Here is a 16,302-nt window from a genome sequence, read left to right on the forward strand (position 1 = left end):
TGGCCTCTCCCTAACTCTCTAATGGCTTGGCCTGAGGTGGCCTCTCCTTTCTTCTCCTACAACCTCTTCTCAGTTGCATTCACCGGGACGGCGAATCGTTTAGTGGAGGCGACCTGTAGCCCGCCAGACTGCCCTGCCAAGTGTTCAGCTGACAAGTCGGCTAACAAGTGTCCAGCTGCCAGGTGTTCAGCTGGCACCCACTTGCAGCGATCGGCTACCTACTTCTGCACTTGTACTGGGATCAGCGGCACGTTCCAGCAACTTGTGTGGATGGCGCAACCAGATTGGCAATTCGTGGCAAATGCACAGTAATCACGCCTTACTCATTGCCAGACGGTGCAGCTACCTTGCGATGAATACTTGTATAAACATGTAACTGTAGGATTGCCAGAGAGGCTTTTGAATGAATCAAGTGGTTCGCTTTCCATGCTGTGTATTGTCTCTTTAGTCGTCTTGCTGATTGTCTATCTCTCATGTCACTGTTTAGTCTTGGGGTGCATGATAAGCAGAGTGTCTTGTCAGAGCTGTGAGTGCAAAGTGGAGTGAGGCAGTGTAGCTGCATGTCTCCCTTGTCAAGTAGCAACTCCTAAAGGCATACTTCCATAGAGTGACCCCGTGACGCAGACTAGTGTCACAAATCCTAGTGTGCCAGGCAGCAAGGTCTGCTGCTACAACAATACCTTAATACCAATAAAAAAGCTAGTGTGGAAAAGGCTAATTAAGAGTTCAAAGAAGGAAATCGTGCAAAACGGGGTTCATCACCAGTGTAACATTGAGTATTATCTCATCATAGGTATGCAGCCAACTAAACTGCAATTCAGCTCTGCATAATCTAGTGAGTTGACTAGCTTACACAGCAGTAATCCTAAAATCAGTAGAGGACTCTTGTTTTTTATTTCTATAATACATGGCTTCTACAATTATCCCCCTTGTCCCATGTGGCCAACAAACCCTTTTAGACCTTTCACCTTAACACTTAAATTAATGCTTTTGGCATCTCCTAGGCCTTTCCTCTTCATGTTGGCCACCTCAATTGCTGGTTTGTCCCTCTAGACTCCCTATTTATGCACCAGTCCCAGGAAAATCCAGTCAATATAGGACATGTAAAACTTTGCCAACCCCTTTTCCAGTTCAGAGTCCAGACATCTAAACTCCAGTTTACAAGCTCACAGTGATGGATTGCTCTTTGCAGTCACACATTGAGGGTAGCTTTCGTATGCCATGTTGCTTGCAGCATTGCACTTGTCAACTATGAGAACCAGCTTGCAGTTTACTAAGAGGGACAAGAAGCCTGGACTTTGTTCTCAAGCTCAATCAGATAATGCCACCACCTCAAACCCCCTTTAACCTGGAAACTTATAGTGCAGATGCTTAGCTGCCTCAAGATTTGACAAATCCGATGAGCTACAGCACAAAGGATATTAAGAGTGTCCACACCAGCCTAACAAAAACATCTGGCAACATACGAACCAAACTTATGCTGCATGGGTAGTGGGAGAGGATTCATCATGATCTCTTCAATTGCATGTAGGTCAAAGGCCTCTTTAGTTGGAAAAATCAGGCTCAATCTCAATGGTTATTAGACACAATCCACTTCATATCTAGTCTCCCTCAGGGACTGGCCAGCCAGCAAGCCTTTCTTCCGCTCTTCCCAGAATCAGGAGAAGTACAAGAAAAAAAATCTACAACTCTTTTCAAAAGTTTATCTCTAAAGAGTCAATAAATGCAAACACAAAAGCTTACCTTCTAACCATGCCCATTTTCAGGCCTTTATAATGTACCACCAGCCGCACAGTCATGTCCAGATCATGCCTGTATTTGACACATAATATATGTCAATTATTCAAGCCCAACAAGTCATCAATGAAATCTCTACCATGATAAACTAGAACTCATTTTTTGTTTTAAAACATTGGTTAATGCCAGAGCTGGAATAGAAAACCAAAACATGAGCTTTCTTTGATAAGAGGACAAAGTGCATCTTTGATAAGAGGACAAAGTGCATCTTCCAAGCCTGACACCAAACAAAAAACATGAATCCAGAATGTATTCAAATTGATTCCTGTTTTCCTCAACAATCTATCGCATAGGCTATCTTTCCTCCTTTTCCTGGGTAACTATTCAAGTCCAGAATATATCTGACTTGCAGATTGTTAACACTGAGGAAAGGAACCCAAAAGTTCACAAATGGAGAGAGCAGAAAGAAGAAAATTAAATTAAGTGTCTTCAAAAGACCCAGAGGGTCAAAGTCTTACAATGGTTCTACAGTAGTTCCATGGATAACTCGATCATGGAAAAGAAAAACATAGACTATTAGCTACATGTACAATGGCGATGATAGTACCAAAGAGAAACATATGCGTGTACACGTGAGGAAAGAGAATGTAAGAGTACAAAATACCAAACAGAAATATATATGTGTGCTTGCCTGCATGTGTGCTTGCCTGCATGTGTGCATGGTGGATACATACGTTACAAACCTACATGTATTTAACGTATATCAATAGCTATGTAAGGCAGTACACATAGTACAGATGCAATGGCCGCATATGAACATGCACGTCTCGATTAGACTCCTTGCTGATATGAGGTGCGACTGTGGTGGTGCTGGTAACCTTATCTGCCACTGTTTTTTTTTCCCCGGGAAAAAGATCCTTCTATTAGTTAACAAATAAACCAGCCGCAAAGGGCTAAATACGATCACAGGGCTAGATACAAACTCACCTCCATGTACGGGGTGAGGATCAAAGAACAAAAGGGGGAGAAAGATGCACTTCTCTTCCGGCTGGGCCGCTCTATGAGGAGAAGGCTATCTCATACAGGGAGGGGAAGGGGGAGGGAATAACCACAACAAGTGGTCTGTAGTGCCAAGCAGGCTCACCACCTCTATCTGTAAGAAAAGGGCCAAGCCGCCACAGCCTCAAGAAGGCTTCCCGCCGCTTCCGCATACAGTTAGAGCCACCCTACAACTTCCCCCGCTGGCCACGGAGGGTATGAATGATGTTGAGCCAAATGCTCCTGATGGACTCCGTAGGCAGAGAGTGGGTGCCTTTGATGACTTCACTGCATCAAGCTCTCCAGATGTGCCAGGCTGCAATGCTACTACAAATCTCCCATCTTCGGCACGAACCTTCAGTCCAATGATGAGTAGATGCGGTTGGGACAGGTACTACCGAAATGGGAAGGTGAGAGACCTAAAGGGCTAGCCCCCCACCTTCCTCCTCATAAGCCATGACACACTCGGCCTTATGACCCAAGTGACAATGCCCCATGAAATGATACGGGTTGAGGTCCTGTCCATCGTGAAAATGTGGAGAATCCGCTGCCAAACCTGTTGAGCCTTCAAGCAATCCCAAAGACAATGTCGTTGGGACTGTTGCGGGTGGTCGCACCTCGAACAAGCTATTGTTTGACCGCCAATGGCCAACCGCCAAAGGGGAAATCTATCACCTCGGGCTCCCTGAATGAGAACTTGATTGTGAGGCCGAGTAGAGGCCTAAAACACCACGGATCCACTCCACCGAGAATCCCATCCGGTACATCGTGCCCTCCAGAAAGCCCCAATAAACTCTATCATAAGCTTTCTCAAAATCCAAAAGGAGCACAATGAGGTCCTGTTGCTGCATCCTCACCGAAGCTGTCACCTCCCAGAAAGCGAAGATGTTGTCCAAGATGCTCCGATCTTGAACAAAAACTGTGTGAGTGTCATGGATCAAGTCGGGGAGAAAAGGATGAATTCTCCAGCTAATGGCCTTGGCCAAAATCTTGTAGGCGACTCCAAGGAGGGTGACGGGTCTCCACTGCCGAATCTCCAATCTGTCACCACCCTCCTTAGGAATCAAGTGAATCAGACCCTCTAAGAGCCTCTCTGGCATGGCACCTGTAGTCATAATCTCATTGAAGGCTGCTCGAAGGCTGCCTTCCATGAGATCCCAGTGGTGAAGAAAAAAGGAAACTGGAAGTCAATCTGTCCCTGGGTATTTGCCCCTAGGAAGAGCCATCAAGGCCTCCACTAGCTCCTATGCTGTGAAGGGAGTCAACAAGCAGGTCCGGAGAGCGGAGGGAACCACCTCTTGTGTGCCGCCAAACCTTCTCTCACATGTCCCCCACTTGTGAGGATAGGGTGGCACACGTGAGGAGGGACCTAAAAAAATCCCTGGCAATGATTCTCACATGGGGGGGGGAGGGCGCAGATACGATAGCTCCATCCTAGCCTCGCAACCTATGAATACCATCTCTTTGCCTGTGTGGGATTGCAATCTCAAAGAAATCTCTAGTGACTCATCTTCAGCCCAGGTCTAGAAGGAAGCGTAAGCATGGTATCTGTACTCCACCCTCCTCTCCTCTATGGATCTGCTCTCTCTGACTCTCAATCCGTGGGCTATCGGGGGAACCCTCCTCAAGACGCTTCAGAGAAGCAAAACCCGCTGAATGCTCCTCTCCTGCTCACAGAATCCTGCCAATCTACTCTGTGCTGCCTCCAGCAATAAGTTGTTGATCTCGCCAAGGCCCGCATCCAAGGTGCGTGTGTCAGAACGTGAGACAAAATCCAGTCCCTCCCATATCTTCTCTATCCTGCTGTGCAGATCTTAGAGTCCTATATGAGGCTGTCCGGAATCCTAGTGCTCAAATGCCTATCCTGCCTCCAGGGATCCTCCAAGGACAAAATAACCGGAGCATGATCAGAGAAAGTGCCGGTGCTCCACCTGTTAGATCGTGAGAAGCACAGACTCCCGGGGTCACGCTTGAACTCTAATAAGTGCCAAGGGTCCTATCCCCTAAGTGCCAAGATCAACTCCTCCCAAGAAGAGTATTGTCATGACCTTGTGAATTTGTGCAGCATAGGTGTGAGCATGGTGGACAATGTGCAAGACACAAGTGTGTAGGACATTGATTATATGGTCACACTTGGGAACACTTATCAAAGGTTCCTTTTATTACCCCATGTTTTGGGGGATAAAACTAAAGGAAGGGACAAAGGTTTAAAACCTTAAAACAAAAGAAAACCCTTTTAAAGTGAATCATGGCTTTTTAGGGGAGCCCACGCTATTATAGGAGGGGCTGGCTTTTCGTTGGAAAACAGGCTGTTCGGCTGGGTGCACAGGACTGCACGTGAAACTCTCTCTCTCTCATGCTCGTGTGAAGGGTGGGGCAGGAGATACAGAGGCACACAAGCATGGTTCTCTCCTTGGATACACAATCAGGCTGCAGCATCTGTGAGCAGGTACAGCTGCAGGAGACGGGCTGGATTGCAGGAGGCAGATTGGTCAGCATGGACTTTCCCTTGTAGGCGGCTGCAGGACAGCAAGCGCACAGAGCTGGGCGTGCTATTTCTCTTTCCCTTGCCAACAGGCAGGCTGGACTGCAGGCTTCTCCCACGCTTCTCCCACCCAAACACAGTTGTAATCCAGCAAATCAGACAGATAATCTACCGGATGTGCTCATGCAACTCACACAAAGTGAGAAGTTTGCTGAATTTATGAGGGCCCCTTCTGAGCCTAAGAAGAAGAAGAAGAAGAAGAAGAAGGTGCGTTTTAGGAACCCACCTTAGGAGGGCAATAGTGGTGCCTTTCCACACGATCCTACTTTTGGACAGTTTTCCAACATGCAAAACACTTTTTCGGGCAGCCACTTATTCCACAGCAATCGATGCATCCAGGCTATTTTGGCGGTGGTTCCGTGTTCCAATCTATGACTGGGGGTTACCCTCAAGGAGGCATGGGAATGCAATGGAATTTTGGAGCTAGTTTTCTGCCTGGCATGCAAGGCAACATGTATGGTGGTATGCAACCTGGAATGCAAGGGAATATGTATGGGGGCATGTAGCCCGGAATGCAAGGAAACATGTATGAGGGCATGCAGCCCGGTATGCATAGTGGTAGGTTTGGAAACATGGGAGGATCAGCAGGATTGCATGGTATGCAAGGTGTGGGAACTGGCAATGTTGACCCTAATATGGGCATGAATGCAGGCGGTAGTAATCTTGTGAAGCCACTTCCTTACGATAATCTAATGCCTTTGGGTAAGGCGAAGGATTATAAGGAAGGGGGAGCTGCTGTGAAATTTGACACATTCAGACCAAAGGCAGGCTCAAGGCTCTTACCTTTTTACAACAGTTTGATGCTGCTTTTTCAGGTGGAAATTACACAACATCTTCGAAAGTGAGAAAAGTTGCCACCTTTCTCAAGGGCAACAATGGTAGTCCACTCTTCTTTTGCAGGGCATAGCACCATCTACTTGGGTACAATTTAAACAGGTGTTTTCTTCCGTGTGGCTCACATCTACATTTGAGATGGATGTAATGACAACATGGCATAAGTTGGATGCATCGAAATGTGAGAATCTTGCGGATTATAACAAGAAGTTTTGGGAAGCTTTACTCCCAGTTACTTCTTATCGTGCAATGCCACTGTCTAAGCAAGTTGAGAAGCATTGTTGTGGGTTGCCCAAAGAAGTACGTGACTATTGCATTAAGACCGAGTAACAAATACGTCGCAGATGATAGAGAATGCCATGTCAGCAAATGCGTTACTCACTGGGGTTTCAACTGGATTTAAGGGCAACAAAAGCACTGGCAAGAAAACTGAGAAGTCAGGGCATGCATCTCATAATGCAACAATGCTTGCAGAGAAGCGGCGTAAGATGTTACCAATGCCCAAGAGAACTCCTGAGGAGAAGCAGGCGTTGTTGGATGCCAAGAAATGCTTTTTTTGTACTGAAGAGGGACATACGTCTTTCAATTGTCCCAAGCGTAAGTCCAATAAGGACTCTGACACTAAAGGGAAGCCCAACTCTAAGAAAGCAAAGCCTTCTGTAGGGTTAGTTCCTGAAATTGTTGAGGAACAGCCAGGTGGTGAGAAGACTGAGTTGTGCAGAGCATGGGGCAAAGTTAGAGATCAAAATGCTTTGATTTTCTTTGACACAGGTGCTAGAGCCAACTTTATCTCACCAGATTGTTGGTCATGTCCACTCCCGCCTAGTTCAGGTGTGAACCTAGCTTACTCACGGGCACTTTTTCCCTGTGTGACTGGACACAAGTTTTTTCCCCGTGTGAACACACTCATGTGTGTTGGGCACTTTGCCCTAGGCCTTTTAGTACTCACTTGTACTTTCATTTTCATATCATTATTGAGTACATCTTTTCCAGCACTCTCACGTTTCTCTGTGCTTGAGGTTGTGTGTGTGTGTGTGTGTGCAGGCTAGCTTCCCTCCTACCCAACATTGGTATCAGAGCAAGGTTAGGGCTAGGGTTAGGGTTACACCCTGTTGCTCCCAAATATTAGGGTTAGGGTTTGCCCCTTGCTTCAGCCTATTGCACACTTTAGACACCACACACTCTCTCTCTTATTATTATAAAAAAAAAAACCTTGTTGTTCCCAACCTGTATTGCTCGGCTGCTCACGCCCTGCATCGTACGACACTGCCCAGCGCTGCCCTAGTCCGCGGTGCCTTAGATCTGTGCGCCTCATATTTGTGCGCCGACTTGTATTGTCGCCTCTCGCTGACTGCACTTCATGCCTCCCAGTTCGTTGCGCCGCTTGTACCTACCGCTGCCACCGCCGCCGCTCTACGTGCGCCGCCCTCTATGTGCGCTACCGCCGCCGCTCAAACCTGTGTGCACCGTCGCCGCCCGTTGCCCCTGCATTGCCGTTGCTGCCGCCGTCTGCCTAGCGCCGCCTTCACGGTGCTGATCCAACCCATATCTGCAACAGCCGCCTGCACTTTGCGCCCTGTACCGCCGCCGTACGATGCCTGTCAGATCTGCACCTATCAGATCTATGCCGACTTCACCTCCACCTTCAGATCTGCCCAACTGCAAGGTTCACCTTCAGATAAGGTTAGTGGGATCTGCAAATTTCTGACCTGAAATTGCACATTTTGCGTGTTGAAATTTGGGGCTTTTCACCATTGAGCCTGCAATTGCAACATTGGCACATATTGACATTGATTTCAGCAGATTTGGTGCATAATTGCACTAGAGATTTGGAGATTTTGCAGAAATTGGCACTAGTTTGCAAAAATTGGCACTATTTGCAGGCAATTTTGGGTATTGCAGGCACATTTGGTTGGCATGGGAGTATTTCCACCAATTTTTTGGGTATTGTAGGCACATTTGGTTGGCATTGGAGCATTTTCCCCAATTTTTTGGGTATTGCAGGCACATTTGGTTGGCATTGGAGTATTTCCCCCAAATTTTTGGGTATTACAGGCACATTTGGTTGGCATTGGAGCATTTCCCCCAATTTTTTGGGTATTACAGGCACATTTGGTTGGCATTGGGGCAGTTCCCCCAATTTTTGGGCATTGCAGCACTTGGTACAGGTGACAATCGCATTAGCAAATTTATAGGTACACATCTGGTTCAAATGTGGTCTAATTGGTTGCCTAAAAATTAGGGTTTTTCTACATTGAGCCCATTTTTGGAGCATTCGACCAATTTACATTTGATCTGCCAAGATTTCAACACTTGCAGCTCTTATAGGTGTCAGCTGATTGTGTTTTTCATGGCACATGTATACATTTGTGGTTTGCTGCAGTATATGTATGCCATTGTGGACGCTTTGACAGATTTGCATCATCGTGCAGTACACTTGCAGATTTGGGACATGCATATGTATTTCTCGTGGTGAAGGAGTTCCCTTTCAGTCCATTGGTTATCCTGCTATTTATCTCCCGCATTCTTATGGTTTTGCTGGACATTGCATACTCGTGGTGACTTGTGACAGATTTGCTGTCCTATCATGGCCAACAGTAATAATGACATCTTGAATGCTATCTCAAGAGGACAAGCTCAATGGGGACAACTACCCTATGTGGGCTTATATGATGCGTCATGTTTTGGTTGCCAAAAATGCATGGTTGTATGTGGATGGCACTGAGGAGCGTTTTCTTGCACCTGCTCCAGCGGAAGGTGAAGTGATTCCCGCTCATCCTCCTGCAAGTCCACCTCCTCGTCTTCCTCCTACTCAGCAGCAGCGTACTTGGGATGCTAGGGATGCTCAGGCCCATGCATTAATTGCTCTCTTGTGCCGCAGGCATATCATACCGCACATTCGATCTTGCACCACTGCAAAGGGTGCTTGGGATACCTTGGCGGCATTGTATTTAGGTCGCAATGAGGCACGTGTAGCTTACCTTCGGGGCAAGCTTGAGACTGACCGCATGCTTGAAGGTGACTCTGTCGATCAGTATCTTACACATGTGAAGGACCTACGAGAGCAGCTCATTAACATTGATGAGGTTTTGACAGATAGCTATCTTGTTTAAACAAATCGAGGACAAGCCTGAAAAGAAAAAGCACTGTAACTATTGCAGGAAAACAGGGCACACCATAGAGAAATGTAGGAAGCGTATTGAGAGTGAAAAAAAGAAGAAGCTGGTATCTTCTTCCAAAGGTGCAGATCAGGCCAATTCGGCTACACGTGTCAGCCTTGACACTTACATCTTCATTGCTTGCCGAGATGTCTTTTGATGCCATTGCTTTTGATGACTATGCTTTATAGTCTGTACTCCGTGGTATGCATTGTCTGGCAAATGCATTTCAAGGGGGGATTCTACTTGCCCACATGCAGTTGGTGATGCCTCGTGGTCACTTATGCTTGTTGATCCTTATGCTGGTCTATGCTAGATGCTTTCTCTTATGTGATGTCTACTGGAGATGCCTTTTATGCTGTTTTCCCTTGCAGCAGGATTGTTTCTACAGTGTTGACACTGTCACTTTCTCACATGTGATGTTTACTGGGAGTGCCTTTTACACACTTGGCCAGTGTTGGCTTGCTCTCATGGTTTTGACATGTCACATGTATATTATTCATTGTGGGATTATGCATCTTTACATTTGCCATACATGCCACTGATCATGGCATCGCTAAGAGTTTACCTATCCTCTCATAGCATTGGCTGATGCCCGTCTCGAGCCCCCACTTTTTCTCCCCATTTTCAGCTTTTCCCATTGCTGATTTTTTCTCATCGGATCCTCCATTGATGAGTTTCACTTTTGCAGCTTAAATTGTCTCAAAGGCATGACTTCTCGATCTTGTTGCCTTTACACATGCGTATATCTGCTACCTCTTCTTATGCTTATCACTGGTGCAGTTACAAAGCATTGATGTGGATTACATGCAGTTCAGCTTGGCATTTGGTACTTGCCTTTAGGGGGGTATTATGCGATGCCTCTTGATTTGATGCAGTTGATGTCCACATGATCTTTGCCATGCATTTCTGGTGATGCATTTTTGTACTATTGTGCTCTAGCATTAGCACTATGACATAAGGGATTCTCCTTTTGCCCGTCATATAGTGCTTGCTTTTTCCATTGGCACTGCAGTTCACTCTTACTGTGGAGCATAGTGCAGGGCAACATTCACAGCTTTATCACCCTGCTGCTACCCGTTCACACCATTCACTTGAGGGGGGTTTGTTGGTCATGTCCACTCCCGGCTAGTTCAGGTGTGAACCCAGCTTACTCACGGGCACTTTTTCCCTGTGACTGGACACAGGTTTTTTCCCCGTGTGAACACACTTATGTGTGTTGGACACTTTGCCCTAGGCCTTTTAGTACTCACTTGTACTTTCATTTTCATATCATTATTGAGTACATCTTTTCCAGCACTCTCATGTTTCTCTATGCTTGAGGTTGTGTGTGTGAGTGTGTGTGCAGGCTAGCTTCCCTCCTATACCCAACACAGATTTGGCTGGCAGATTGGGGATCCGTGCAGAGGAGATGTGGCCTTTGTATGAGGCTAATATGGCTTGTCCTGGGTATGCAAAACCCATCACCCCTATTATGGGGAAGCTGAGGCTTCATGTGTAGGGTTACGTGGACAGTGAGGAATTCTATATCATGCCACTTGACGGATGTGATGTTTTGTGGAAATGACTTGGTTTGACTTCTCAAAAGCCCTCCAAGAGGAAATGAAGACTTCCAAAGTTTTAGACTATGTGCACATGTACCCAAGGAGAGAGTTACATTGGTGTTCCATTTACCGTCAAGGACATATCACTAGCAAATGTCCAATTTTAAGAGCTCGTTTACAATGGTAACTGTAGCTTTTGTGGGCGCTATGGTTCGAGATGCTTGAACATAGGCTATTGTCAATACAACAAGACCACAATTAGCATTGTCGGCACCACAACAAATGCTAGCCCTTGGTTTTGTTTTAACAAATCAAGCAATGGTTGAACATCCCACATAGCAACTCCTATCAAGGGGGGGCATGCACCATGCATCCAATAATGCGCCATTACCCTCATCATTTTCCATCTCATCACATCTTTTCTCATTTATTCGCATCAGATCTCATCCACTCGCATCTACCCATATCCACATCTCATCACATCATATTCGTTCACATCACACATCACATCTATCTCCATATCCATCACATCACATTCATTCATATCCATTACATTCATTCATATTCATTCATTCATATCCACCACATACATTCTCATAACCATCCCATCACATGAAAGAGTAGTATGCCCAGGATGAAGATTTTGGCAGGGTCTATGTTCAGATGTTTGAGGGTCAGCGGCATGATCATTATTCTCTCAGGGATGGCTTTTTGTTGATGCATGGTAGACCATGTGTTACCAGGCAATTACGACTCAAGGTTATGATTGAAAGTCATGCTCCACCGTATGCAGGACATAGGGACATTGAGGCCATAGTAAAGGCAGTTGAGGCTTTCTTTTATTGGCCGACCTTGAGAAGGGATGTTGATGCTTTTGTTAGGCAATGTATCATATGTCAGAAGGTGAAGTTTGACCGTCAGAAGACACCAGGGTTACTTCAGTCTTTACCTATTCTAGATAGACCATGGGAGAGCATTGCCATGGATTTTATATTTGATCTTCCAAGGACACAAACGGGGAATGATGGCATTTGGACTATCATATGCAGGTTCAGTAAGCAGGCCCATTTCATTCATGTGCGTACGAAGATTAAAGTTGATCACATAGTGAAGTTGTTCATGGCAAACATCTTCAAGTATCATGGCATGCCTTCGTCTATCATTAGTGACCATGATCCACACATAACGAGTTTATTTTGGAGAGAGTTGTTTGACAACATGGGTACAACTCTCAAGTTTTCATCATCGTTTCATCCATAGACAAATAGACAATCTGAAGAGGCTAATTCCACAGTGTTAGATCTTCTCAAATGCTATGTGTCAAAGCACAAGCAACAATGGGAAAAGTATCTTCCTTTGGTGGAGTTTGCTTATAACAACACCATCCATACCTGGATGGGCAAGGCGCCTTTTGAGATTGTGGAAGGAGGTTAGAAGGTACCACCCATTTTGCACACAAAGGATAAGATCTTTCAAGCTGACCAGTATGTGGAGAACATGGATGAAGCTTATAGGAGAGTTAAGTTGGCACTCCAAAGAACTCAACAAAAGCAAAAGAAGGCAACAAACCGTCACAAGCGTGCATTAGAGTTTGCATTGGGTGATTGGGTTCTTTTGCGATTTGACAAATCTAGGCTCAAAAAGATGAAGGGTAAAGAGCGCTTATTCCCTAAGTTGAGCATGCGCTATTATGGACCTTTTCAAGTATTGGAAAAGATTGGTGAGGTGGCCTATCGTTTGAAGCTACGAGATCACTGGAGGATTCACAATGCATTTCATGTGAGTCTACTTAGATCTTTCCGTGGGGATGTGCCTGAGGATGTATCAAATGAGGCTCAGTCGGAAGTGGAGGAACTTGATGAGGTTCTTATTTCTAAGCAAATACTAGCACATACGGAAAGAAAGGTACGAGGTAAAGTTTCCCGTCGCTATCTTGTGAGGTTCAAAAACTATTCACCGATGGATGCGAAGTGGATGGAGGAGGGTGACTTAGTAGATTCACCTCAGGTATTGCAGCTTTAGCTTGATGCCTTCGACTTGGAGCCGACTCTTGCTACGGCTCATTCAGGTTCAACAGAGCATAGGCCTAGAGCATTGCCTGATGCTCAAGAGGGGGTTGGCACCTCCGCTCCCTTGATACAGACAAGCTCAGATGTCATCTAGAGGTCGCTTGGTGCAACTTTTGTCTCACCCGAAAGTACTGACAGCTGACAGTACATCTGCTTATGGGACTTCTATGATATATGTGTACTAGTCACATTGGATGTTATGGTTATGTATGGTTCACAACGGTATACAACTTGGACTATTACTACACCATTGGTTTGCAGTGAATGCTCCTACATATGCATGGCTCAGAGAGATTGAGATCACCACAATGCAATCAAGGATGCTTGCCATTTTTCAAGAGGGGGTTATGTCATGACCCTGTGAATTTGTGCAACGTAGGTGTGAGCATGGTGGACAATGCGCAGGACACAAGTGTGTAGGACATTGGTTATATGTTCACACCTGGGGACACTTATTAAAGGTTCTTTTTATTCATGTGGAGGGGGATAAAACCAAAGGAAGGGAAAAAGGTTTAAAACCTTTAAAACAAAAGAAAACCCTTTTGAAGTGAATCGTGGCTATTTGGGGGAGCCCACGCTATTATAGGAGGGGCTGGCTTTTTCATTGGAAAACAGGCTGTTCAGCTGGGAACACAGGACTGCACATGAGACTCTCTCCCTCACGCTCATGTGAAGGGCGGGGCAGGAGATACAGAGACACACAGGCGACTGGCTGGTTCTCTCCTTGGATACACAGTCAGGCTGCAGCATCTGTGAGCAGGTACAGCTGCAGGAGACAGGCTGGATTGCAGGAGGCAGATTGGTCAGCAGGGACTTTCCCTTGTAGGTAGTGCAGGACAGAAGGCACACAGAGCTGGGCGTGCTATTTCTCTTTCCCTTGCCAACAGGCAGGCTGGACTGCAGGCTTCTCCCACGCTTCTCTCTCTCTTTTTCACTCTCTTGTGGAAGACAGTGGACAGCAGGAGGAGCAAGAGGAAGGCAGTGGACTGCTACTGTGTAGAGACAGCCGGCTACTGTTTATTTTCTCTTTTTTCTGTCTCTCTTTTCACTGGCTCGTGACTCTCTCGGAGTTGTTTCTCTGGCCCTTTGTGAGAGGAAGAGTTTGGCAGTTCGGAGGGTGGAAACAAGGCAAGTTTTTGGACTGTTTGGAAGGGTTCATGGACTGTTTTATGGCTGAGTTTTTGGCTATGTGCATGGGCTAGTTAGATGCGTATTCAAGGCCTCATGGATGCACACAAGGCTGTGTGTTACTCTATGCTAAGAGGTCCACAGGATTGGCAGATTGGACATGCATATGTACAAGCCATGAATGGCCATGATGTATTCAGTTAAACTCTTCCATTGAATGTGAATAAAGAAATACCGAAAGGGGCGCCAAGCTTTGGGGCCAACAGGTGTCATTGTTCTTTTTGTGTAGGAGCACTCTAGCTCCCTTTTTATCTGTCTTATTTGCTGGATTACAACTGTGTTTGGGTGACTACTAGTCTACCGTACTTTGGTTTCTACTAGAGGCTGGTTTCAAGTACTCTAAGCCTAAGACTGTAGCCATGCCTCCTCCGAGTCTATCCTCTGCTAACGCAATCCACCATGCACCAAAAATCAACCGCAGGGAGGGACTAACGGACTGTACTCTAGCAGGTGGCTCTGCCTACAACGATGTTCAAGGCAAAAACATTGAGGAAGCCCACACAGGCCTCTCCAATCCTAATGGTAACCCACTGAGCCCGCCCAGTGACTATGACACCTGAGCCGACCACTGCCAGCAAGAGCTGCTCACTAACAGAAATATAAACTCACCCTTGCGTCCCAGAGGGGCCAAAAGAGGGAGACCAAAAAGTGTGACTCTTGCTTGGTAAAATCTTCGTGCAATAGCAAGTACGCCCCTCGGAAAGACGGTGCTCCCGAAGGAAAAGAATGTCGATGGGTCCCTCGAAGCTCTCCTCTAAGGACGCCTCACCTCTGAAAGCACTGAAGCCCCCCCAAATCCTGAATGTTCTATGAGGCTATCCGCATAGCAATCTCTGTGGGAGGCGGAACTATCGGAATTGCCCTCTACTCTAAGAGTTTTGGGCGTGGGTTTTGATGGGGAGTAGTCACAATCAATCCTTGGATGGATGAAGGCGTGCGAGGTGGGCTGTCCTCCATGTGTCGCCACTCTGTCCGAGCGTAAGCATACTCTGAACTCCATTGTTCACAATGTAGGTATCTATAGGAGGGGAAGGGTTACTGTAGCTGAGATATGAAGGAACACAAAGAGCAGCACCTTTAGGCTGGAAGACACCACCTCCCCATCCTGAGCTCTATGGCCTAAGCCTCCTAGCTCAATCCAAGCCAAGGGCCAGAGATGGGTAAGCACGTTGGTGATGCGTAAGTTATGAAGATGGTGCAAAAGCTCCATTGCCTACCCCTAGATGGCGGCAACCACCGACTCCAAATCCCACTCTGTCCTCTGTGGGGCTGCACTCAAGGAAAAGGAGATCATCGCGCCACTCTCTAGCGTGGATGGCCTGGAATGATGGAACACCACACAAATCCAACTGAGAGCTACAGTCTCCTCAAAAATATCAGTTCCTTCGACCATGAGACATTAGAAGAAACTGTAATCCATTGGTAGCCCTAGGATCCCCGCTGGGGGGCGGACGGAACTCACCGGTTGCCTCCGCTCCGGATCACGTGCAGCCGAAGGGCGATGGGAATGCTTGGGAGAGGCGGAGGGAGGGGGGAGTGCGGGCTTAGAAGAAGAGGACCGGGTAGGGGGGGGCTGCTGCGGAAAGAGTTGGAGGCGGGGGGAGGGATGGGGATCGGGGGGATGGGGATGGGGAAGGGGAAGGGGGAGATGGAGATGGAGATGGAGATGGAGATGGAGATGGAAGTGGATGGGAGTGTTCCACACCGGGGAAGGAGGGTGCAAGGAGGGGCTCCCCAAGGGCTCAATGGAACCACTTGGCCTCACTCGAATCTGAGAACTCGAGGAGGAATCTCAACAAGGTAACGGCCTCCAAACTGGAGGGACCAGAGGTGGGACCCTCGAAGTGACTTTTTTTTTTTTGGGGGGGGGGGGGGGGGGGCATCGCTGACAGGTGGATGCTGCGATAAATGTTCGAAACGGTTCTCTAACAGAACTGAATCCTCCTATACTCTACCAGCTTGGCGTGTGCAGCAACACCGCTCAGCTCTAGAAGTTGGTTGGCAGCCCTAGTGCGGGCCAACGGTCTGTCACTCTCTAGCAGCAGTGTCATCTGCGGTCGGGTCTTGGTGCTCTTCTGCCTGAGGGCCTACATCTCTCCCGACCCTTTGAGGATGATCTGAGTTGGGACCAGAGGAGGGGAAACCACCAAAGGCGGTCTCTTGGATTGGCGACGAGGACAAACTCTAGT

The 16,302-nt window shown here is 47.0% G+C and overlaps 1 protein-coding gene across 15 annotated transcripts in view; it reads right to left on the reverse strand.

Moving 5' to 3' along the window:
• The window catches only part of LOC147635059 (fatty-acid-binding protein 2-like), an 86,383-nt gene that overhangs the window by 1,878 nt on the left and 68,203 nt on the right, over positions 1–16,302 (reverse strand). For all 15 annotated transcript variants that reach the window (XM_086804333.1, XM_086804327.1, XM_086804334.1 and 12 more), the window contains one exon: positions 1,744–1,812. In XM_086804333.1, coding sequence (XP_086660459.1) covers positions 1,744–1,812 — 69 coding nt within the window. The remainder of the gene's footprint in view (positions 1–1,743; positions 1,813–16,302) is intronic.

Source organism: Cibotium barometz, chromosome 10 (genome assembly GCF_041138505.1).
Source record: "Cibotium barometz isolate CiBa-2024 chromosome 10, ASM4113850v1, whole genome shotgun sequence".
NCBI classification, from domain to species: domain Eukaryota; kingdom Viridiplantae; phylum Streptophyta; class Polypodiopsida; order Cyatheales; family Cibotiaceae; genus Cibotium; species Cibotium barometz.